The sequence below is a fragment of the Lithobates pipiens genome, unplaced genomic scaffold, assembly GCF_037356315.1.
Source record: "Lithobates pipiens isolate NorthernLeopardFrog02 unplaced genomic scaffold, aLitPip1_a1.2 Scaffold_3, whole genome shotgun sequence".
In the NCBI taxonomy this organism is placed as follows: Eukaryota; Metazoa; Chordata; class Amphibia; order Anura; family Ranidae; genus Lithobates; species Lithobates pipiens.
In genome coordinates, this window is record NW_027507790.1 from 218145685 (window position 1) to 218170367 (window position 24683).

Consider the following 24683-nt stretch of genomic DNA (forward strand, 5'->3'; position numbering starts at 1 on the left):
CTCCAAATTGCTTATAAAAAGTACCTTGAAATCCCTCAGGACTTTTGCCTGGTTTCAGGGATTTAATGACCTGAGTAACTTCTTCCAATGAGAAAGGAGTCAGAAGGCTCTTTGCCTTCTCCGACACACTGGGTAAGCTGGTACTATGAATATAATCAGAACGTTGGGGGGTAACTGGATCTATCTGGCGTTGATATGGCGTTGATATGGCTATAGTCCTATAAAATTATATAATGAAGAGTAGTAATCATGCATTACTGCAATGGTAGCATGTTGGAGTGTCATCCATTGTCTATGGTAACCCAACACATTACCCAGTGCACCTCTGACACACATGCATTGCAGTACAGCTCGTTGCACAACCATTGTGGTGCGCTGAATCAGAAGAAATAGTGTGGTCTGTTTTTTTTTTCTCTTCTGATGTGTCGGCAGCTCATTCAATTGATCACAATGCACCGGAATAAACAGTTGTGAATCCAATCAATATTGACTATTTTTAACTACATATACTGCGACTGTGCGTTATGTCCATTAGACACAGTTGATCACAGTTCAGGGTAAAGGGCCAATCACAGTGGCCCTTTATCATGTTATCAGCTGTATCCAATCACAGCTAATCACAGGTAAATAGACTTGCCAGTTATCAGCTCTCTTTTCCTTACGCGCTGTATCTGTGCAAGGAAAGGAGAGCTGATAACTAGTAAGGCATTCAGTACATGATCATCAGTGCAGCTTATCAGTTCTCATCAGCGCACATCAGTGCAGCCTCATCAGCGCACATCAGTGCAGCCTCATCAGCGCACATCAGTGCAGCCTCATCAGCGCACATCAGTGCAGCCTCATCAGCGCACATCAGTGCAGCCTCATCAGCGATCATCAGTGCAGCCTCATCAGCGATCATCAGTGCAGCCTCATCAGCGATCATCAGTACAGCCTCATCAGTGAAGAAGAAACAATACTTATTTGCTAAATTTTATAACAGAAACTATGACAAACGTCTTTTTTTTTTAAAAATTGTTTAGCATAAATTTAAAAACCCAGTGGTGATTAAATACCACCAAAATAAAGATCGGTTTCCAAAAAATTATAAAAATTTCATATGGATAGTCTTGCATGACCATGCAATTATAATTTCAAGTATGACAGCACCGAAAGCTGAACATTGGCCTTGGCAGGAATGGAGTGAATGTGCCTGGAACGCAAGTGGTTAACTTTATGTGTACTTTTGTGTGACTTTTTATTGAATAACAATTCCTAGAGCCTGGTTAATGCATTATTATTATTATTATTTTGCCCATAATTCCATTTTAAAGGAAATCTTTTCTAAGAGATATGGGGACACTACAATTGCTGACCCAGAACAAGTATGCAGATAAGGGGTCAATCTTCTACATGTTCTCTGATTCTTCTGATGTGCATACTTGTCCCAGCAAATTCAAAGCAGCAGCATGCTGGATTTCTAAAACAGGAAACACAGTTCAATATATGTAAAAAAGTTTGAGATGCTGATGTGCACATAAACGTTCTAAGGTCTGCTTATTGGTTCAGGGCTGTGAAATAAGAGGACCATGCTTTAGGGGGCCACTCCACCCAAAACTGCTACATCAGTTGGAGATGGAGTCTGGTGGGTCAAGTTACTTCGATGTATTTCAGCAGGGAGACCTCCTAGGATAATTCCTGGCTCTATTCTCAGCGAATCCCAAAGCAAACTGCATTTTCAACTACTAAATCAATGTTAGGTGGACTGACACAACAAACAAGTTCGCTATTAAAATGCAACTCCAGCCACATCTGGCGATTTTGTTTGAGCGAAAAAGGGTCAGAATTCCTCTCGGCTTCTGAGATCTTGATGGGGAAATTTCATCTTACTTCCTGTCCCAGTGACAATGTTATCACAGGAGGTGATTGGAAATCTGAAATGGGGACACAGACAGCAAATAAAAATCCTGTGTGTGTGCTGTCCCTATTGGATGTTCCCCTGACTTCCTGTCCTGGTGACAACCTGTTGGAATACATCTTTTGGAATATGATTTCTGCAGTTAAGCAGCAAAGCCCATGTGGACTGTGCACAGTGTGTTGAGTAGGGCTATATACAGAATTTCTAATAGGTTATGAACCCAGGCATTCCCTGGCTGGGAATGTCTTCTCCTGGACAAGAACTCTGGGGTCTGGACAATTTGTACACTCCCTAACCACCATCTGGATGACTTCTCCAGGGACTGACTGGGGCTGCATAAATATTCAGGCTGCCTATCTAGCCCTTCCATCCAGTTTGTTCTGAAAAGCTCCAAACAAGGGGGAAGCAGCCTGCAGAGCACATAGAAGACTAAGGCAATCACACACATAGCTCCACTGAATACAGGAGAGCATAAACTAAAAAGTGTTACAAAAGAATAAGGATAAAATATCCAGACAGTGAGCAGCTTTGAGATCAGATCAATTAATCTGGTGTTTCTCTCTGTAAAGGCTCAAGGTTTTTCTTACCCTCGTGTCTTTTATGCATGAAGGTAAAAAACCTTCTGTGTGCACCAGCAGCCTCCAGCCCCCCCCCCCCCCCCCCCATTACCTACTTTAGCTCCATCATAATCTAGCGATGTGTATGTGAGCCTCGGCTGTCCTGGGTCTTTCCCTCCTCATTGGTCGAGATAGCAGTGGGAGCCATTGGCTCTCACTACTGTCCTTCACAGCTAGTGAGCCAATGAAGAAAGAGTGGGGCCGAGCTGTGACTGTGTGTAAATAGAAACACAGAGCAGTGCCTCAGGAGAGAGCCTGCTAAGGTGCCCCCATAGAAAGGTGCTTGCTGTGGGGGCTCTTGGCCGGAGAGAGGGGCCAGGAGAGCCAGTGAGGGACCTAAGAAGAGAATCCGGGCTGCTTTGTGCAAAACCACTGCACAGAGCAGGTATGACATGTTTGTTATTTTTCATTAGAAAAAATTCCATCTTTAACAACACTTTAATATTGCATGCTTCTTGAAACTCCTGCTCCCCTGTGATGCATTGTGTGTCCTCATGTTCCATAGTGAGAAACCACAATGTGTGACGGAAGAGCACATATTTGTCACAAGTGGAAGTGTCAAAAACCTGGAGTTGTAGAGATCTGCAACACAGCAGAGTTGTAGGACACAGGCCACCAAAAAGGTAAGTGCTTGGTGGTTACATTTTGTTTTCTTTATTTTCAGACTCTTTTTTTGATTTTTTTCACCAAGTGATCCTGCCAGCAGTAACACACTTCCTTTCCTAGGATGAAACTCTACTGTATCTAGGGAGAAGCAGCAGTACTGTACTTGGATTAAAGAACACCTCCTGTTCTCCCCATCACTTTAACATAAGGGGTTGTTCTATAATTCACAGGGAAAATTGGGCAGAGCTAATAACACTGCTTGAGATAATCACGCATGGTGCACAGGACAGTATAGGATTTCTGGCTGCACCAACAGATTTTTTTTTTGCACCTATTAAACAAATTGGCAAACCAATTTTACTGATATGTTTAAAAGGCTAACGGGAATGAAATAAGAGAAGTTCATCGTTAGAATTTTTAGACACTTTAAATATAAAGTGCCAATGACATGTCAGATACAATGATTTCCTATTTCTGTGAGGGTTCTTTTATAATCCATATTCATCCCATTTACTATCAGGTACAATTACAGGTAAACATTAAACTGAACCGGTCACAAACCTGTTAACCTAATTTTTTACTAAACCAAATATGGCTGTTTTATATAGAACAAATTCATTCAAATGCATTTCTCATCAGAATAGCAGTAGCAATTTAGATAATAACACTAGGGATACAAAAACATCCAAGAAAATAAATTTATTTAAGACTGAAAGAAAATAAGAGAACACAGATATAACAATGATGAACATCAAATATAAATTGAAATGCACATTTTTAATGGCTTATGATGGTTTGTGTAACCAGAAACAGTACCAAACTGACATTCGGAAATTTGATTGAGGTATTTAACTATTTTTTGGCTAAAAAAAAACCTTACATAGCATAAGAAACATTGCTTTCATAATAAAATATATACCTTCTATGAGGATCTGTACAAGAGAAATGAAGACCTTGAAGATGAGCTATAGAGGATGGTAAACACTTTTGGTGTAGGCAGCAAATTAAACTTCACAGGTAGTTTCTAATTTAGTTTTATTTTTTTAAACAATACATTTAAAAATCTGTAATATATTATTAAATTATTACATTTCTCTTATTTTGATCTAGAAATATTAAATGTGCATTAGTGCTTTGTTTATACATTCTGATGATAGTTCAAGTTTGCCTGTCCTCTCCAAAAAGCTCTTAAAGTAGAACTGAACTTATCAAGTAAATTTGCTATCTTATAGGGAACATCTCAAAATTTTATTTGTGGCTAAGCAGTACAGTACCCTAAATGATTTACTTTATGTCTTGAATTGATCCTAAAATAATACGCATTTCCTGTGCATGGGCACTCTGAGTCTTGAGCCTCACAGCTGCATATGTGCAGTGTGAGATCTAAAGCCAGCTATAGACGATTCAAATCTTGGCTTGTTAGAAACCATGTATGGGCAAGCTGATTTAACCCAAGTTGATCAATCGTTCATCTTGGGTACAACCGGCCTGATGGATTTTTAATGCGCCTATTGGCAGTAGCTAAAGCTGCTAGTAATAATCATTGCATTCTCTCGGCAGGGCGGCTCACTGGGAGAACAAAATAGCTCTGTGAGAGGGAACACAGTGTTGATAGAGGAATCAAACAATTTTCTTTCTGATAAAGGAATGAAAATCACTCCATCTATGACTGACTTAAAGCGGAGCTCCACCCTAAAGTGGAACTTCCGCTCATTGGAACCCTCCCCCCTCCCGCGCCACAATTGGCACCTTTCAGGGGGGAGGGAGGTGCAGATACCTGTATACTACAGGTATTTGCACCCACTTCCGGCATAGATATCCGCAGAATCTGCGGATATTTACGCCACTTCCTGCGGGTCCCCCGCTGTCTGCTGGGAAACACACGGATCCCAGAGACAGCGGAGACCATCCTTATTGCGCAGTGCGACTCACGCATGCGAAGTAGGGAACCGGGAAGTGAAGCCGCAAGGCTCCACTTCCTGATTCCCATACCCAAGATGGTGGCGACAGCACCCGAGAGCCGATCGAGACATCGGCTTCTGGTGCCGACATCGCGGGCGCTCTGGGCGGGTAAGTGTCCTTATTTTAAAAGTCAGCAGCTGCAGTATTTGTAGCTGCTGACTTTAAAAGAAAAAAAAAAACGGCGGAACCTCTGCTTTAAGGCATGCCTGCCTTTGACTGTTAGCCTGCTAAGATTTGGAGTGAGATTTTGGATGTTACTTCTGTGCTGCTCAATGTTCTCCTTGCTGGAGAGGAAGCTCTACCTGAGGACCCACAGGACACAGACCTCCCTACTTCCACTACATTCATTCTGCAGACCTGTGCTTTCTCAACCTCTCATGTTGCTTCTTAAATAATCCTCTATCAGTCATTGGGGGCAACTATGACATAAGTACATAAAACCCTGCCTCTAATAAGCTGGCTGCTTCCACAGAGAGGAACAGGGTAGAAAAAAGGCACGGTAAGTCAGTAATGGGGAAAACATCAACTGCATAGAGATCATATGCAATACAAGTGAAAAAAAAAAAAAAAAACCTTTGTCTGTCGTCTGCTTGCCTTTTTGGGTGCAACTTTGATAGTTCAGGTTCTCTGTAATGCCATTAGGAAAAAAATATAATGTAGGCACCTAGAGGTGCAATTATCTTTGTGCATAACCAAGGAACCCTGAAGCCTAGGATTCTCTATTATGCAAAATCTGTTCGAGAAGCTGAAGAAGGCTATGAAGAAGGACAAGCACCCACACTGACCAATTGCAAAGAGGGTGTGCCAGCAGAAGTCAGAATTTGCACAACAAAGCTTTTGGGTTTTATGGTTACCTGGGCATTCATGCACATGTTTAAAAGCACATACAGGAGATGACTACAATTTATGCATGTTACCAGTTTAACTTTAAGAGGAAGACAGGTTTACTTTACTAAAATTTCCAAAACAAAAAGGAAAAGAAGGAGAAGGGCAAAGGAAACAATAATGGATCTCTAACAAAAAAAAAATAAGGGGAGAGAAAAAATTATAGAACCAATCACCTAGTTGAAGGATTTTTGTACTATCATTATATAACAAACTACCAATACATTTTTACTTTTTGACATGTGCAACATGTCTATGTAAATATGGTATTGTATGGTGTTCAACAGCGCTGGCAGTATAGTTTCTTACACAAAGAAACAGCCTTATTCAATAAAAAAAGGCAAGACAGTAAAGCAGTAAATAAATGGATTGAAATTCAGCAAGTTGACCAGGGACCAGACCATTTTCAATATATGTGTGGCTGCTAATGCTCAAAAGAAGTTGATCTAATCTACTTGATTCATTTCTGTCAAATGGGCTTGTTGGTAAATTTTATTCAATCAGCAGCTGATCCCTGTTTTTTTGACAGTGGAGGAGTGCTGCTGTTAGAAAACAATGGCACAGCAAGGAGGATTCCTCCATCCACCTTGCTTGTGTGGATAGAGGAATGCATTTGTTGTTTTTTTTCCCAATTAATCAACTGGGTAATTGAAAAAAAAGTGGTCTATGGCCAGCCTAACTCAGAGTAGCCAGTACTTTTTTACGTACTTTAGCCATAGTCTGTGGCTGGTTACTTTGGTTGTTACTAAACTTTAAAATGTGTGTTACTGAACAAGCATGGGCAACATATTTGGTTTACCAACTAGTATAACATGCTTTGCAATTCTTTATTAAATATGCCAACACATCTTACCAGTGTTCAGGAAATGGTTGTACTATTTCCTGCTTTTTATTATTATTCTATAATAATAATAATATTATTATTTTATTCTATTTGTGCTTTTTAAAGAGGACTTCCATAACTTAAATCCCCACTCCTGAAAATTGGCACTTCTCCACGAATAATACTGCGTAAAGGGCCTGTAAACAGCAGAGGGCTCTATAGTCTTGACTATGTGGCCTCAAATCCATAAATCAAAACATAACGGTGATCATAGAGCAACATTACCCCTGAATGACTGGGCTGTGCTCTCTGACTACCAGCAGGTGGCACTGCATGAGGAATCCGAGCTGTTGATCCCATTATCGGCAAAGACCAAGAGGTGTAACAAATACTCTGACAATGAAGACTATATTGGAGTTATTATTATTATTTTTTTTTAAAGTAAATGCTTTTTGGGTGGAAACAGCATCAACATTGAAAAAGAAAAATAATTAAGTGACAGAAAATTTCAAACAAGCTTACTTAACAAAACAATGCACAAGTCAATAACAGTATTCACCTTGCAGTAACCCATAGGAAACAATCAGATCTCAATTCACCTAATTCAAATCAGCTTAAAGATTTATTTTTATTGGTTACTGCGGGTGAATGCACTTTGTAAGATAATGCTTATAATAGCCACAGAGACATTTCCTTTGAACAGATCCATTAGTGTCCAGCATGAAACATATTTAACATATCACTAAATAATATAGAATTAAAACAATTTTAGCAGCAAGTTAGAAGCGATTTACCATTACTACCTTAAAGGCAACATTTCTATCATAGTTTTTTTATAATTAATTTCTAATGCTGGCAGAACTGTATTGAGTATTAGTCCCCATATACATATGTAGCTTAGTGTAGTGTGCCATTTTATGTGGTACAGGAAAACCAGTTGACTCGGCACAGCTGAAACATCATTCTCAGATTTCTGCAATGCGTTTTCATTGCTTTCATAGCAAAGCCTGCCAGTGCTTGTGCCGCAGAACAATTCCCATAGTGTTTTGTGCTAGGTTGGACTTCACTAAATGCTCTCAACTAAACGCAATGGGCGGCCTCATTTATGAAAACTAGAGCAGGGGAAACTGGAGATGCTGCCTGTTGTCACAAAATTCCAGCTGTCACAAAAAATAACTAAAAAAATCAAAGAATTGAATTGTTCAAATCAATCAAATGTTTTGGTTGTTCGACGTTTGGGAGGAGAGTTTTGTTTCCCTGATTTGTTAAAGTAGAACTATAGACTACAGGCAAAGCTTTTTTTTTTTGGATAGAGTAATGGAGGGTTATAACCCCCGTCAGATTTTTTTTTTTTTTGCCATTTCTGTCCCATTGGGCAGATTTACTTTCACTTCCTGTCCCATAGCCAAAACAGGAAGTGAGTGAAAATCCCTGCAATATTAGGGAAATGCTTGGGGCCTCCCAGATCACCAGAACTAGTGTCCCCATTGGAAGATTTTTTCCTCTATTACTTTTCTGAGGACAACCCAACATTTGGGATTTTCTTTTACTTTCACTTTCAATGACAATAATGGTAAACAGGATACATTGAGAGGGTGAATCTCCCTAAGCCCTTGTACACACGGTTGGACATTCCAACGGAAAATGTCCGATTGGACTGTGTTGTCGGATAATCCGACTGTGTGTGGGCTCCATCGGACTGTTTCCATGGGAATATCCGACAGACAAAGTTTTAGAGCTGGGCTATAAAACTTTCCGATCTGATCGGACTTTGTCCGATTGTGTGTAGAGAATTCCGATCGGACAATGTGCCACGCATGCTCAGATCAAATTCCTAGACCAAAGCTATTGGCTACTAGCCTGAACGTAGTCCCATCGTAACCAAATAACGTCATCATATTCAGAACAATCGGATTTTCCGACAACTTTGTCCAACCGTGTGTATGCAACACAAGTTTCGAGATTTGAACCCTGCTCCAAACAACTAAAAATATAAGAAATATTTCAAAAAATTTATTTATAGCTATGCTATGTGAATTTGAGCATATAAACATATGCAGAGAGTTGACTACTGTCACACAGACTAGTCGTCTTAGCTGCTGATTTCTGAACTAGAACATTCATAAAGTTATTTTTTATTGCAACCTATGGACTTGTTTAGCCTTGCCATTGTGGGGCCTTAAAAATATGCAGTTGAGTTGCGTTTTTTTGCACCCCAACTGCCCCTCTTAAGCTAAAAAGGCTTAGGTGTGATCACATGCTGCAGTCATGATGCTTCTTGCCCGTGACAAAAATTATCCAACATTTCACACTCAGTGGGCATCAAGTAAACGAGGAAGCGCCGCAAACGCCCTGCAACCACGTACAATGCACACAGTTGCACCGCATTTGTGTGGCAATTATGGGATTACAGCAGGCAGTGGGGAGGCATCTTGCCGCTTGTCAAACGACTCTGAAAAAGCGTTCCAAACGCGGTTTAAACACCGGTTCAAACCTAGCCTAAATGTATTTATCTAGGTTGAAATAAAACTATGATTGGGCTTTAAATTTTGAAAGTAGTTAACAGGAGAGGCAATTTTTTTAGGATAGTTGAGAGCAGATGGGAATTGTATTATATCAGCAACTGATTTTCTGCAATAAAAACATCTGTTGTCCTTTTACTGTGTGCCGCCTTTGACCTGAAACCCTATAATAGTGTCAGCTTCACTGTGCCTGTACTCAGCACTTCATCTAGTTTGTGCTAGGAACCAAAATGAAAAGCATACACATACACAACAACTCTATGGTACTCACAAGTCACATTTCCGAACCCTATTGAAGGCTTGCTGGAACGGAGAAATACATGTAGGTTTCTGATTTATTTCATTAAAATATATGACTTAACATTTAACTGAATTCCCTGCACTTTTTTGTGTCTTAGAATATACACGTAACATGCTTAAACTGTGATTCAATGCTACTGATGATTAGTTGGCCCATTTATCAAGTTTTTTGAAATGTGAATGGCAAGATTACTGCTATTGACAGTAAACCATAAAGGAGTTTCTAGTCTAAATTACCATCTAATCCCTGCTAGAAAGTCAACCCAGCAGTCACATGGAAGGGCACTCTCCTCCTGCACTCTCGCAAAGGTAATAGTTCATTACTGATGTTTATGATTACTTGCCGATCATTTTGGGACATAATAAGAGCAGGCTACTTTAAAATTAACAAAATAAAAACAGCCTCCAATAAAATTCTCAATATTTTCCTCTCCAGTGGGCAGAGTCCAAACTTTGCTCTGTTCAAGTAAAAATTTTCACAGTTGACAAACTTTTGGGTATGTTGGTGCCTGGTCCCCGTTTTCTGTTGTGGTCACTTCTGCCAGCCCCTACATCACTAATGTGTCATGTAGTGATGAAAGGGCCAGAAAAAGGAGCAACAGTTTGTGGTGGGAATGCAGGCATTCAACACAACTGGAGGTGTCAATTGCTGAAGATTTTGGGGAAGGTCATGTCTCTTGAAGAAAGCAAAGTGAGGACTCGCCACCTGCTGGGTGTAAGTATGAAGAATCTTCACTTACAGACTTTTTTTTATATTCGTTATCTTTAAATGACTTTAATAAGGCAGGAAGTGTAGTACCCAAAAAAAAAAAACCCAAAAAATTAAACCGTTTGCACGCCATTGCTCTTTGATTTTCCTGTTAATATGGACATTAGAGTTTACTCTTATTTTAATGGCCAGGCTGCAGGAGGAGCGATAGCAAAAATCTGAAGCTAAGGGTTGTGGTACAGCTGTTATCCATTACTTTCAGGCTGGGTTCACACTAGTCCGGTGCAAATTGCAGCTCCGGTTTCCCTGCGAATATAAAAATTATTCCTTTAGCGGTTCCTCTTCATTGTAGCTGCGGATCAAATGACCGGGGGGGGGGGAGGTGTAGTGAGGAGGGGGAGAGCATTCATGTTCAGAATGGAACACATCTGCGAATCAGATGTGTTCTCGTAGATTTTTTGCAATTTCTTTCTAACGTCGGAGCAACTTCAGTAGCGCTAATTAAGACAGCTCTCTTGTAAAATGGGATCTCACGTGTCACACAACGTGGAGTCTCACGTTGGATCCCAAGTCGTGGCAGTGTGAACCCAGCCTTATACTCAGTTATGACGTGACGCTACGCGTATTGCAAGACCTCGCTTGTTTATGAAGTTAAAATTTATAAAATAATTGTGCTCATCTTGTAAAACACTTGCAGACCAAGTTACTCGCAATCTAAGGTTTTACTGTAGTTATAAAAAAATAAGCATTTTTCATTTTTATATAACATAAAAATGAACAGCATTTTAAAAAGTTTTAATTTGCATTGTGATACAGTATGCTTAGATGCAGCTACATTCAACTAGTTTAGAGATATAAACAACTGCTTATTGTAATTTAATTAAGATCCTAATTCCTGGGATAGTCTGTACAGTAGCATGGATTATGCAAGGCAAGAGTAAAGTCCTATCCTTTTTATCACTTACATTTTTTTTTCTTCTTAAGTTGTTTCCCCTTGTGGCAGGGGGACTGGTCCTATCAAACTTGTCCATTTTGTTTTATAGCAGCCTGGAAATGCAATTGTGTCCTATAGGGACAATGGGTGACAAACAAACTTGCATATACTATAAAAGTGATAAAAATGTTGGAAATATTTTCTTTGTAATAGTGTTTCTTTAAGCTAAATGCTTACTTTAAAACAAGGCCATCGATATATCCATTGGGCTTATTTTTAGCGGCATGTCAAAATTAGGTAAATCCAGAGTTGGGCCTCACCCAGCTTTTATAATACATAATATCTCTTTTCTGGTTACTAAATGTGATATAGGGCTTTATATATTTACTCATCCACCTTCCCATACTACCAAAGTCCACTTTTTAAGAGATAGGCTTACTGAAAAATGTTAGCATCCAACACTTTCTGGTGTGTCAGTATTGATGGCTGAAGGAATTACAGAAAGCACTGGGGGATCAGACATCCAACATAGCTGGAAGTGCTGGAAAATGTTTCAGCAAGCATATGCTTTAAAGACAGCAGAGTGGGTGGCAGGAAGGGAAACTATTATTTGCAGGATGTGCTTCTATTTCAGTTTTTTGCAGGATGGACTTCTATGTACTTTTTAAATACAGATGGTCACTTCCAGCAGCCTATATCTGAAAATCTGATTGTTTTGACATTCATTATTCACCATATACTCAATTGGAACAACCAAGGTTTATGAAAAGTTTGTCTTTAAGAGGAGGGTGTCCTAATCCAAATATACTGCTTTGATAAATGGGCCATTTAATCCTTACTTATTAGGCTAAAGGCCGTTTAACTTCATTTTTTCATAAAAATAGTAATTCATATTCCCTTAATAAGAAAATATGTTATACAGCGATTTTCTGTGTATCTTTCTCTTCCATCTAGTTTCTGGACGTATAAAATGACGCCTTAAAAAAATTCACTGAATAGAATTGTCTTTGTGTATAATGACTGAATGAGAGACTGATCTTACAAAGAACAGCGGCTACATTTGCAGAATGGTCACGTGATGCGGCTTTTACAACATGCAGTGTTATATAAAATAATTCATGCCTTAAATCTTATGATAATAAAATATATCAGCTAAATTAATATATTTTTTTAGTGTTCTTAACTATCCTGAACTGTCCATTTTTCGATTACTCATTCAAAAGTCAGTAATCCACAGAGTCAATAAAAGTATTTAAGAAAAAAAAGAAAAGGAATTGCAAATCCAACCTACTGTAAACCCTGATTTCATTGAACAAAATCATTTAACACTTAATATGAATATGCAGGCAAACAGCTAAAGATGCAGGCAAAATACATATACGCTTTTTTACCCGCTACAGGATTTGGAATTCTGTATAGCTAATCTTTTTGATTTATGTATATTCTCTTTACTTTGTAGCCAGAAATGTGACACTTGCAGAACCTGGGCAAATCCCTATTTAAACTTTAGTTTAAATACATTTCAGATGCATCAAAACAACAGTGCAAAGTCTTACTGCTTGCTTTCTTTGAAAAGCAAAAAGTAGAAAAGCCTGCCCTCTGCCAGCTTTTCTGCAAAGTATGACCATTGTTTGGAAGCATTCTCATTTGAATCAGTTTCATCCCCTTTGTTCAATCGGTGGGGTAACAACCTAGGAAGTAGTCAATCTGACTCAGGAAGCAGTGGTTCTGCTAAACTAGATAGTAGCACAGTGATCTTGCTGACTAGCAAAGCCAAAATGGCCTACCAAAATGAATCAAATCCTATGGTAGGTAAACCAATTAGTATGTATTTTACCCATACATTTAGCAGTATACCTGGAGTTTGTCTTTTAAAGAAGGTGTCCACTTTTGGATAACCATTTAGGTATGCACTTCGGCCTATGTACATTATATGACCATGAGCAAATAGACCAGCCTTCAGGGGTTTCCTTTAATGGATGTGTTAACTGACTTTTTAGACAATTTTGAGCTTGCAACCTTGTGGCAAAAGTTTGGGGAAAATAAAGCCAGCTCCATACACACAGTTTAATAAGTTTATTGAGGAGTTTACAAAATTCTGGTCATATAGTGTACCAATTCTAGTAAAGGTCCCACTTAAAATCCCTACTATTGTGCATTTGGAGCAGCATTCCCTCACTTTTATGGGAGAGGAGTGAGGCCAAATTCTGGAAAAAGGGAGAAGAATTTGTTTTTTAGCAATTTCATATTTCTTTAAGCTAAAGTTACTATTGCCTGTTATAATGGAATCAGGCTGAAATCCAATCTAGAGTGATTGCTCAACTGCTCAGATTTTCCAAAAATGGACAACTCATTAAAATTCTGAAAAAACAGGCAACACATGATACCACTGGAGAGTTGCAGCTGGCATCAACTTCAGTCAAAGATGTAACCTGCAAATCCCAGAGGATACCCATTCCAGATTAACATCACAAGATGTATAATGAACTGGAACAAAAACAGGTTTCCCTGTGCTACATTATATGATATAAATGAAATCATTTGATAAACATTTTGGCATTTGTTTTCTTTTTTTTTTTTTACACTTAATATATTAGCTTAAGCTTTACAAGAAAAAACACATAGAAAACCTTGTAGACATTGTATCTTTTTGGTTTAAACATACAAGCCCATGCTTTGAAATTATGATTTCAAAGGACTATGATCTGTCTCATGGCATTACTTTGTTCACTTGATCTGTGGACATGTAGCCACAGGGTGGGGTAAATTCTTTCCCTGGTGGAGCAGTAGTGTTAAGCACAAGGTTTTGTAGTGAGTTTGTTATGTGAACAGAGGTATAGTCTGCCACAGGGGCCTCGTAGCCCGAAGGTTTTTCAGAGGCACGAGAACTCATGGCAGCAGCTGTAAGGCTTTCTGGGGTGAAATAACTATCCATGCTTGGGTTTTGTGGGGCGTTCCCTGTTGGGAAATTCACAGGGTGAAATGCTGTCACAGCCGACTCAGAGATATAAGCATTGTCCATGTTGAGGGTTGTGGGACGTTGGTTGAGGGTTGTAGGACATTGGTTGAGGGTGGTGGGATGTTGATTGAGGGTTGAGGGACGTTGGATGTCTGCTGGTTCACTGCATTCTTCATTTTCCATCTTGATTCGTTGCCCTGGTGAGAGCAGAAGTCGTCCTGCTGGTGTGATATCACTTACAAGAGCATAGAAATCCATGCTCGGCTTTAAACTGCTTAGCTGTGTTGAAGGAGGCACATTTGTTGTTCCGTTAGCAAGTAACTGAGTCAATTTACCATCTTCAGGCATTGTGCTTGGTTTTTCTACATTTGGCATCTGAGAATTTGTGGGCATTCCTCCACTATTGGGTTTGTCACTAAGGCACAGGAGATCGGCTTGGTTGTCTTTTGTGTTGTGAGTCTGTCCTGTATCGGATGTTCCATCACATATTTCACTGTTGCTGAAGTCAGTTTCGGGAATATCAGGTTCACAACAGCTGGCCCGGCCAGAATCATCATCTTTGACACCGAGACAGCTATGTGCCTTGGGGTATTCTTCTCCCAATAGTCGGTCAGTGTCCGTTCCTTCATTTTTCTCATCCTGCTCATCAAGGTCAAGCTCAATGAACTCTACCCAAGGGTCATCGATGCACAACTGTTGCTTATAACTTTCATGGCTGGCAAGTATTGAGCTAACTTCATCCAGTTTTCCTTTCTGTGAAGAAAATTGGATCACAAATGGAAAATTTTAATACATACACAAAAGTACACCATTCAAAAACCAACCTTGTTTACGAATTTGTCAGAAAGGAATAGTGCCATAGTATCCCAGAGCAATTGACTAGTTCTTTATTGGATTTCGAAGGAAGGAGCTGATGCTGGTTGCTAAGGAAAACACTGGCATTATTTCTACTGGACACTTTGACATGTTGCGTTTACTAGCCCCTGTGTGCATAGTATAAAAATTTCAGGGGGAATCTAGCTTACACATTGTTCCTCTTGAACAAACATGCATATAGAGCAATTTATTAGCTTACATTTTGTGAGGCTAAGCACATATAGACATTGCTTTCCACTTTTTAGCTTGTAAACAAAAACCTCAAGAACAACAATTGTAGAAGAAATCAATCCAGCTTCAGCAGGAATTTACAAATCATCTACAGAGCTCATGTTCTCCCATCTTGCAAAATTTCTGCTGAAGATTGAAAACTTACAGAAGGGTTCGCAGCACAGCACTTTAACCAAAGTTCCCTACATTTGTATACTGACATGAAAGAGATAAACCAGGAAGCTTCCAGCACACATCATGACTGAAATTTAAGTTTGTGGAACAAGTTTATTTCCAATCTAATTTTAACAAAGAAAGAGCTGGATACGCAGGTGCCATGGGAAAGTCTTTGCATCTTTAGGAGGTTTAAAGAACCTTAGACCTGATACAGCACTGGTAAAAGCAACACACATCGATAAGAGTCTCTAATAATATGAGAGTAATAGCAGTGGACTGCCACACCTCAGTGCCAAGCTTGTCAAACTGAAGGAACTCAGAGGCACAGTGTCTACAGCATAGGGTATAGAAGCTGTGAAGGCCTCAGGTAATTCAGATAGGGAATCTGTGAGAGAAGTTTCAGGAACATGCTTGCTGCCTATGGTGTCAGAATCAGCAAATACCTAGGTGATTTGGACTATAAAGTCTTGTAGTAAAAGCTTCAGCCAAAAGGGTATAAAAATTGGCCACACCTGAAGGAGCTTAAGAGGAATCAGATGACAGAATTGACTCTAGGAGAGGGCAACATGATTCCAGGATGCTGATGTCAACACTGTCGGTAGCAAGCTTTCCCGGAGCTGTAAGCAGTGTGTGAGCTCAGGGCGCCCGGTAGAGCAGAACCTCTCCCCCGTGTTTAGATTCAGACATGTTGCTATCACATGGCAGTAAGGCAACTCAGGGTAAGAAGCAACACCTCAGGTACTACCGAAACCTGAACAGCAGGTCACAGATGAGTGTGGCTGTAGGTGACAAAAGCAACTGTAGGCATGCAGCAAGAACAGATTGGGGTTCCATGTGGCTCTTTGCAGACATGAGCAGCAGCAGGGATATGCTTCTTTGAGGTTGTACCGCAAGAAGATCAAGATCAATAAATGGCTTGTTGTATCAAGCCAGAAGATGGCAAGATTATGCATGCACAACACTCCATCCAGTTGATGATTAGTGCTCAATCCCACAGTGTTCTGTGGTAGTAACTGTCAGAAAACGGGAAATCCAAAAGGTGCCTATCGCGTAAATGAGGTAGCTGCCAGATCTTAGTTTGTTGGGCCTTCACACAAAATGAGGGCAAACATTAAAGCACTGCTAGTGGCTCTAGACCCAGAAAGTCCTTTGCTGCTAGCTTTTGCCAAATCAGAGTCTGGAAAGCAGTTCTTGTGGAACCCAGTACCCGAAGTTAATTTTTATGGTTGAATATTATTATTATGATGAATATAACAAGACACACAGTAGGTACAGGTTAAAACAAAAACAGCAAATCCCCACAAACAGACTAAGGGGGGACATGCATCAGTCAGAAAAATACATAAAGAAAAAAATGTATTCAAGGAAGGCTATTGCAACATAAAGGAATGAAAAATCATTAGAATGCCAAAGACATAATATAAAACCCCCTGCATAAAGTTTAAGCTGAATAATGCAATCAAAAGAGTCCTGCATATGGGAGAATGGCATGTAGAATCAAAGAGAGGCGGCTCGAGATAAATGGGACAATCATATGCCATTCATATTTGAGACCTGAGCCTGATATATTACAAATAAAGAAGGATAAAGGATAGAAAGGAAAAGCAGAAAAGAGTGTCTGGGCATAGCACTCCAAGGTTGATGATGGATGCACCACATGGCTGCAATCAAAAAACAAGCTCTAGCAGTGACAAAGGGAGTACGAAAAAAACATTCTAGCAAAAATATATTAGTCTTTAACACAACAGACCTGAAGAAAAGACATTAATCCTCCTAAGACACAAGCAAACAACTGAGGCATGCTGGTAGTAGGAGGAGTTATTCTCAGCTGGCCTACAGGTTTTTTTTGTTTGCTAGTGTCCATTCCTCCTGTAAGTGTCTTCCTGTGTTCCTCAATGGACATGAAAGAACCATTTATAATGCTCTTCAAATCGTTCTACTTGTCTCATTTATGTACACATCAATTATTGTCATACATACTTGTAGCAGAGCAGGGTCAATTCCTTTAATCTTTGGAACTGGAACTGGGGGGAGAATCAACATCTTCAGCCTGAGAGGTAAAAACAAAGCAAGGTTATGCTAGCCACTACTATGTACTTTTTTTAAAAGTGAAAAATCAAAATTAAGTGTTGATTGTAATCATTAACGTATGAAACAATATGTAATTAAAATGCGAGAAAGCATCACAGTTCCACAAATGTCCCCTAGCAAACTGAAAATTCTCTGTATTTTCCGATAAAAAAAAAAATCATAATTATTTTGGTAAACTTTAGGCTGCCATATAAAATCAAATTATTAATTACAGGATCAGGTCATCATGCTGTAAATTATCTTACAACCAATCTTGAATTATTATTCTTACTGTAAAAAAAGTTAACAGTTCTTTGGGTTTGTGCAGACTAGATATGTTTATCTGCATTTTACATGTACAGTATATGAAATTTACTCTAATAGCAAGTCATTCAATTTTTATCTACTTTAATTGTGTAGTGTAGATGACCATTCTTGGCTGCATTTGATCTACTTTTACATTTCTTTTTTTATTTCTTTTTTATTCTTTATTTAAGAAGGATAAACATGTGAAAACACAGACACCATCACAATGACATGTATAAGGTAACAGTAAACTCCCCCAAGGGCAATTGATAGTACAATCAATGTAGTCATACAGTAAAAGTTCACCAGCTTTGGAGTGCCACCAAGTTGCAGAAGGATAGGGAGGTTCCGTATCTCACATGTCCATTCTTTGTATACGGCTAACACCGTATTATATGTAAAAAAGGTAACAGGGACCACTTTGATCCCAGGGTCGGCGACCCATGATAAGAAAGAGATAGTTAGCAGCAAAGAATAGAGAGGAAGGGAAAGAGAGAGAATAAATAAATTTAAAAAAGGAAAAAAGGGAGTGTGCATGTACCTCTGTCCGACCTCCCCAACCCCATTTGGGGATCGTAGAAGATCATCGTACTGCTGAGATAGATCAACAGCTCACTTTATTCCTCAGAGTACATGAATTTGTGCCAAAAACATTTTTTTTTTAAATTGCCACCAGGTCTTCCATTGCCTTTATCTCCGATATTTTTTTTAGCCACATGGCTACCGATGGGCGCTGTGTCTGTTTCCAGAGCAAGGGGATGCAGCTCTTCACAGCTGTAAGCAGGAGAGGAATAATAGATTTCCTATAGACCTTAAAAGGGATCTTGTGATAATGAAGAAGGAAGAATTCAGGGGGCTCCGGTACCACTCGGTTGGTAAATTTCTTCACTATGTGGTGCAATTCCATCCAAAAAGGTTGGAGGGTTCTACAGAACCAGAAGACGTGGAGGAGGGAGCCAATCGCCTCTTCACATCTCCAACACAGGTCTGCACTCTGGGGAAACATCTTGTGTAGTCATATAGTACCACCGGGATAGTAATTTAAATCCTGCTTCCCGGTGTCTAGCACAGATTTTTTGATTGAAAAGAAAGAGCCTGTCTATTTGTTTCTCTGTGAATTGCACCCCCAGGTCACACTCCCATTTGGTTATATAGGGAGGTCTAAAGTCTGAAGGTTGGGCTATTAGTATTTGATAGGTCAGAGAGAGAGCATGTCTCAGTGAGGTTAGTTGCCTCACAAATTTCACCGGAGGTGGCAGGAAGCCAATAAAATGGGTTAGCTGTATCTTTTGCCAGAATGACAGTGGGTCTTCAGTGATCTGTTATCTGCTCTTCCACTGGCCATTGACGAGAAAGTGTCTTGCCTGTGACCTTTCAACCTCTAGCAACTCCAGAAATCTAAAATCCTTAAGTCCCAGAGCAAAAGCCGGATTTCCAACAATGGGAGTAAGCGGGGATGGTAGTGGTGTGGCTGAGAAGTCGCAGAAAGCGGTACAGGCAATGAGCCATATTTGTCCCACTGTAGGGTGGTTCGGTATTTGGTTTGGCAGGGGCTTTTGGCACCAGGGCAGTGACTCCAACCGGGTCTCCGTTAAGGTGTGCTCTAGTTGTACCCACTGCTTCAGGGCTCCATGCCGGCACCAGTCCAGAACCCGGGTCAGGTGGCAAACTGTTAGATAGAGGTTGGCATCTGGCAAAGTGATACCTCCCCTCAACTTGGGGAGTCGCAGGATGGTCTGGGCAAGAATGGGGGGGGGGGGGGTTTGGGCCCAGACAAACTTGACGAAGGTTCTATTCACCTCTTTGAGGAAAGATGAGGGGATCCGTATAAGAAGTGATGTTTATTTTTACTATGCAACATCATCCACACCAGGAGAACATCCCTTCCTGCCATTTCTGGAAATCTTTTTTTTCTAGCTGTGGGGGGGGGGGGGGGGGGGGGTTGAGAGAAAAAAATTCCTCCCTTCTATTGGGCAAAAGGATGCCCAGATATTTAATGTGGGACGAGGCCCATTTAAAGGGGAAGTCTACTATAATCAGCACAGCTAGGTATGATGGCAAGGCAACCTCCAACGCTTCAGATTTCTGGTCGTTAATGTAGAAGAGCGACAGCTTTTCATATGTCTTCAGTTCTGCAAGCAGGTTTGGAATAGATACCAATGGACTGGTCAGGAAAAATAGTAGGTCTTTTGCAAATGCCGCTATTTTTGAGGAGAAGGTGGCATTCAGTCGTATGCCTGAGATATTCGGGTTGTCTCTGATAGATCTCAGAAATGGTTCTAGGGTCAAAATAAATATCAGCGGTGATAGGGAACACCCCTGCCTTGTCCCATATGTTATTGGGAATGATGGTGAAAGATGACCATAAAGCTGTCCCGATGGGCAGGAATAAATAGCTTGGACCCAGTTCATCATTCGCTCCCTTAGACCTATGCAATGAAGAGTCTCAAATAGAAAGGACCATCTTACCCTGTCGAACGCTTTTTCAGTGTCCGTCAACAGGAGCACCATCTGGGTTTTCTGTTTCCGCTCTGCATATATTAGGTTGATTGCTTTGGTTGTGCTGTTGTGTGCTTCCCTCGTGGGAACAAATACAACTTGGTCAGAATGAATCAATTGAGGGATCAGATCTATCAACAGTGTGGATTTTTGTGAACATTTTAAGATCCACGTTTAGCAAGGAGATCGGCCGATAGTTTTGGCAGAGTAGAGGGTCTTTCCCCTCCTTTGTGATCACCACAATATGTGCGTGTAGGGTATCTGTTGGGAGGGCCATTCCTTTCCCCCGCAACATGGTATGCTGTGAGGAAATGTGGGGTCAGAAGCTCCCCGAAGGTCCTGTAATATAGAAGAGAGTATCCATCTGGGCCCGGGATAAACGTTCGGGCTTGTTGGACTCTTAGGGCCCGTGCCAGCAGTTTCCACATTTGTTACTGTGCATATAGAATGTTTTCCTGCATTTGGCAATCATCTCTGTGTAAAGTCCGGGTTATGTAACTGATTCCTCAAGGCTGTTAAATCCGCCAGAGCTCTGATAGATAGCGATTTTTTTATGAGTGGCCTCCATGGTTCGACTCTCATCTAGAAGTTTGATAATCTGTTGTTCTCTGGCCTTTTTGATTTGGGATCCTATCTTTATTAAGAGGCTTCTGATGTATCCCTTGTGCTCCTCCCATACCATTGTTGGGGCTACCTCCAGGTTAACATTCTCGGCAAAGAACTGCTGTGGTTCCCTAGACACTTCTTCAACTACCTCGGGTATTTGGATTAGAGAGTAATTTATCTTACACGTCCACTGTTTGGTGGTGGGTCTATGACCACCACAACCAGCGCGTGGTCTAAGAATGTTATGGAGATGATAGAGGTCGATGTAACCCTGGTTAGGAGGGATTGGGGCGATATAATAAGGTCAATTTGGGAGTATGTGTCATGAGGGTGTGAGCAGAACGTGTAATCTTGATGGTTCGGATGAAGATTCCACCACACGTCTACTAGTTGGAAGGCAAAAAAGGTTCTCTTTAGGCGTTTCAACGCCGCTTATGAGAGCTGAGAGGTTTTCCTTGATGAGTCTAGGGCCAGGTCCATGACGAAATTCATATCGCCTCCCAGAATCACTTCCCCTTCAGAAAACTCTCCAAGCTTGGTCAAGATTGGATCCAGGAAAGTGATCTGGTTTGTATTTGGGAAGTATAGGTTCACCAGCGTGACCAAAGAGCCCCCTAATGTTCCCTTTACGAACAGTGCCCTACCCTCCATATCGATCCACTTATCCTTCTCCACCCACGGGATTGAGTTGCGGATCAAGATGCACATCCCCCTTGACTTGGAGTTCGATGAGCACCCATGGTATGCTGTCGGGAAACGGTTTCGGAGACTTGGTGTTTTATCTGCAAAAAAATGCTTCTCCTGTAGAAAACAAATGTGAGCTTTCATATGCTTCAGATTAGCAATCACAATGGTTTGTTTCTCTGGGGTGTTCAGCACCTTAACATTAATAGAGAGCAGGTGGACAGGCTCCTATTTACCTGTGGTCATGGTGAGAGCTGGCAGAGGTAGGAGGAAAAAAGAAGAAAAAAGAAAAAAGAGGAGGGAGGAAAGTTAAGAAAGAGAAAAAGAGAGGAAAAAAAATGGTTAGGAGAAAAACAACTAATATGCTCTGTGCGTATGTGAGACCTAGTCTCAGTGCACCCCAGCAACCTCAAAAGTGGAGCCACATAACGGGTACAGCCCTATGTGGGGAAAGTGGTTGTCCACGGCAGGGTATAGAAGCTCCCTATCCTCACCCACATTATTTGCATAGACATATAACATCTTCTGTGAATAACATACATGCACAAAGAGGCGAACAACAATAAGCAGCACATGTATACCTAGTAATCGGCGTGGTGCGTCCCGTCTGCCACGACCCGTCTATCAGGAGGAGGCAGCCGGGAACAGCCCCGCACACCATTTTCCTGCGGATCCATAAATGTAGTTAACAGCAAACCTACAGGGACAGCCCATGACAGTCAAACAGAATGGGAAAAATAAGGCTCAATGGAACTAAATAGAGCAAATAAAATAGAACAAATGAAAGGCACATGTAAAACATTGTGTATTACCAGACCTGGTCTTGGGGGGTATTATTCAGCTGCCCGTGACCAGCGGAGACAAGCGCTGTCATATCTCAGGGCTGACATCGCTGGGTTGCATACCTGGGATAGGTAGAGGATGTGGGATTGCCAGATAGAGGGGAGCAGAAGAGGAGGGGAGGGAGAGGGGAGCAGAAAAGGAGGGGAGGGAGAGGGCAGCAGAAGGGGAGGTGAGGAAGGAGAAGGTGGTGGGGTGGGTCAAAGGAGGAGGAGAGGATAAGGGGGGTCAGGGATGGGGGGCGGATATGGGCGGCTGGGTGGGGGACCAAGAGGGGGGTGACGGAAGAGACAAGGGACATGAGGGAGACGGCAGTCTTGTAATCCCGGTAATTACATCAGACATTATAAAAACTCAAGCTTAGCTCTAAAATATTAACCTTACAGAGCCCCAGTTTTTAATATGCTCACAGAACAATCCAGTACCCTTAACTACTGAGAAATTGCTACAATTCTGTATGGTCATCCCAGCCAAAAACACTGGAGAAAGCCTGAACTCTCTTCACAGATGGTGGCCCCTAGTGAACCTCCAGCAGGGTCAGGATCCTCCCCTCCATTTGGGATGATAGCCTTTCCAGCAGTAGGACCAAATAATGACCCCAATACAGAAAGGTATAATATATACTGTAGAAGGGTTGAGGTATTAGATTATTAGAGTTCTGTAAGTTTCCCCTTGGAAAAAGCAGAGATCAGTGAGAGTCATTCAGCATTTAGTCTGCTGGCAGATACAAAATAAAAAGGTACACATCAGTCTACTGCCGTAAGCCTCTGGAGCTGCACAAGCCCTCCCGTGCCCCGCCCTCCCCCCCAAATGAATAGACAACCCCAGTCATGTCCCTGTGTGTGCTCCCCTCCCAGAATGGAGAACTGACACTGTTTTTTTTTTTGTATGGATTCTGGTCTCCTTCTATATGTCCGTGTTGTGATATGGGGGTGTCCAATACCCTTCAAGGGACAGGGAGGAAGGGGTTCATTAACAATTTCAAGAAAGGGAGGTGGGGCTGAGCTCCTGGCAGGGGAAAGTGGGATTTTTGAGGCTTTCAGATATAGAGTCCCCGGGCTTCTCCCCTAACAAGGGCGGCAAGGGCAGCATATGTTCATGTATAAGACCAGGTCTGGATAGTCTGTTATGTTTCACTTACGTGCCATCATTGCTCTCTGGGTTTTCACAATTCTGGGTCCTGCACCCGCGCTGGCATCTGGTCTCCTCTCCCATGTCTGACGGAGTGGCAGAGTGGACCTAGCCTGTGCGCCCGAGGTGGGTAGCGGTATCCCTGTATGGTAGAGGGCTCAGCCAGTCAGGAAGATGTATGGGCTCCATGTCCAGAAAGGCGATTGGTCCGGGAGATCCGAGTGGCACTTTAAAGTGAAGGATGCATTACTCTTGCGGACCGTTAGATGCAGTGGGAAGCCCCAGTGGTACGGTATCGCTGCCTGGCGCAGCGGTTCCAGCAGGGGTTTCAGCATGGCCTGTCTTTGCAGAGTGGCCCTAGAGACATCCAGGAAGATGGAAATTTGAGCGCCATCAATGTCTATCCGTCCCTTTGCCCATACAGTGCGGATGATCTGCTCTTACTGGGTGTACCTGTGTAGGCGGCAGATTACATCCCTAGGTCGTTCTTGGTCAGTTGGCTTAGGACCCAGTGCTCTGTGCACTCGGTCGAATTCCAGGCTGGCGGGGGGCGTCAGTGTCCAATATTCTAAGCAGGATGTCCTGAATGGTAACCTGGAGATTTTCAGGGCCCGTTGCCTTGGGCAACCTTCGGATACGCAAATTATTGCGTCGGCTCCTGTTTTCCAAATGTTCTGCATGGAGCTGAACACCTGCCAGATGATCTTGGACCGCTGTATGTTTTCTCTCCAGGTGAGCGACACGGAGCTCCAGGGCACTCATCTCAGACTCTTCTTTGCTCAATTTGTCATCAAGTACAGTAACCTGAGAGCGGAGTTCCTGGAAGTCGCGCCGGTGCTGTTCCTCAACCCGCATGACCAGAGCCTCCATGTCTGCTTTCGTAGGCAGTACATAGAGCAGGGCTCTGATATCCTTGTCTATTTGAGAAATCTGTGCGGGGGACCCAGAAGTGCTTGGGGCGTTTGGCAATGGATTCAGTAGTTATGGCAGTCCCTCCAGGGAGCTGGGCACAGAATGTTGTGAAGCTGCCATACCCGAGCAAGGTGTATTCGCAGGCTCTCGTCTGCCAC

The 24683-nt window shown here is 41.6% G+C and overlaps 1 protein-coding gene across 4 annotated transcripts in view; it reads right to left on the reverse strand.

The window, feature by feature from the left end:
- Positions 1–3804: 3804 nt before the first annotated feature.
- The window catches only part of GHR (growth hormone receptor), a 546779-nt gene continuing 525900 nt past the window's right edge, over positions 3805–24683 (reverse strand). For all 4 annotated transcript variants that reach the window (XM_077462799.1, XM_077462797.1, XM_077462798.1 and 1 more), the window contains 2 exons: positions 17458–17527; positions 3805–14967 (listed from right to left, as the gene is read on the reverse strand). In XM_077462799.1, coding sequence (XP_077318925.1) covers positions 13966–14967; positions 17458–17527 — 1072 coding nt within the window. In that variant the 3' untranslated portion in view covers positions 3805–13965. The remainder of the gene's footprint in view (positions 14968–17457; positions 17528–24683) is intronic.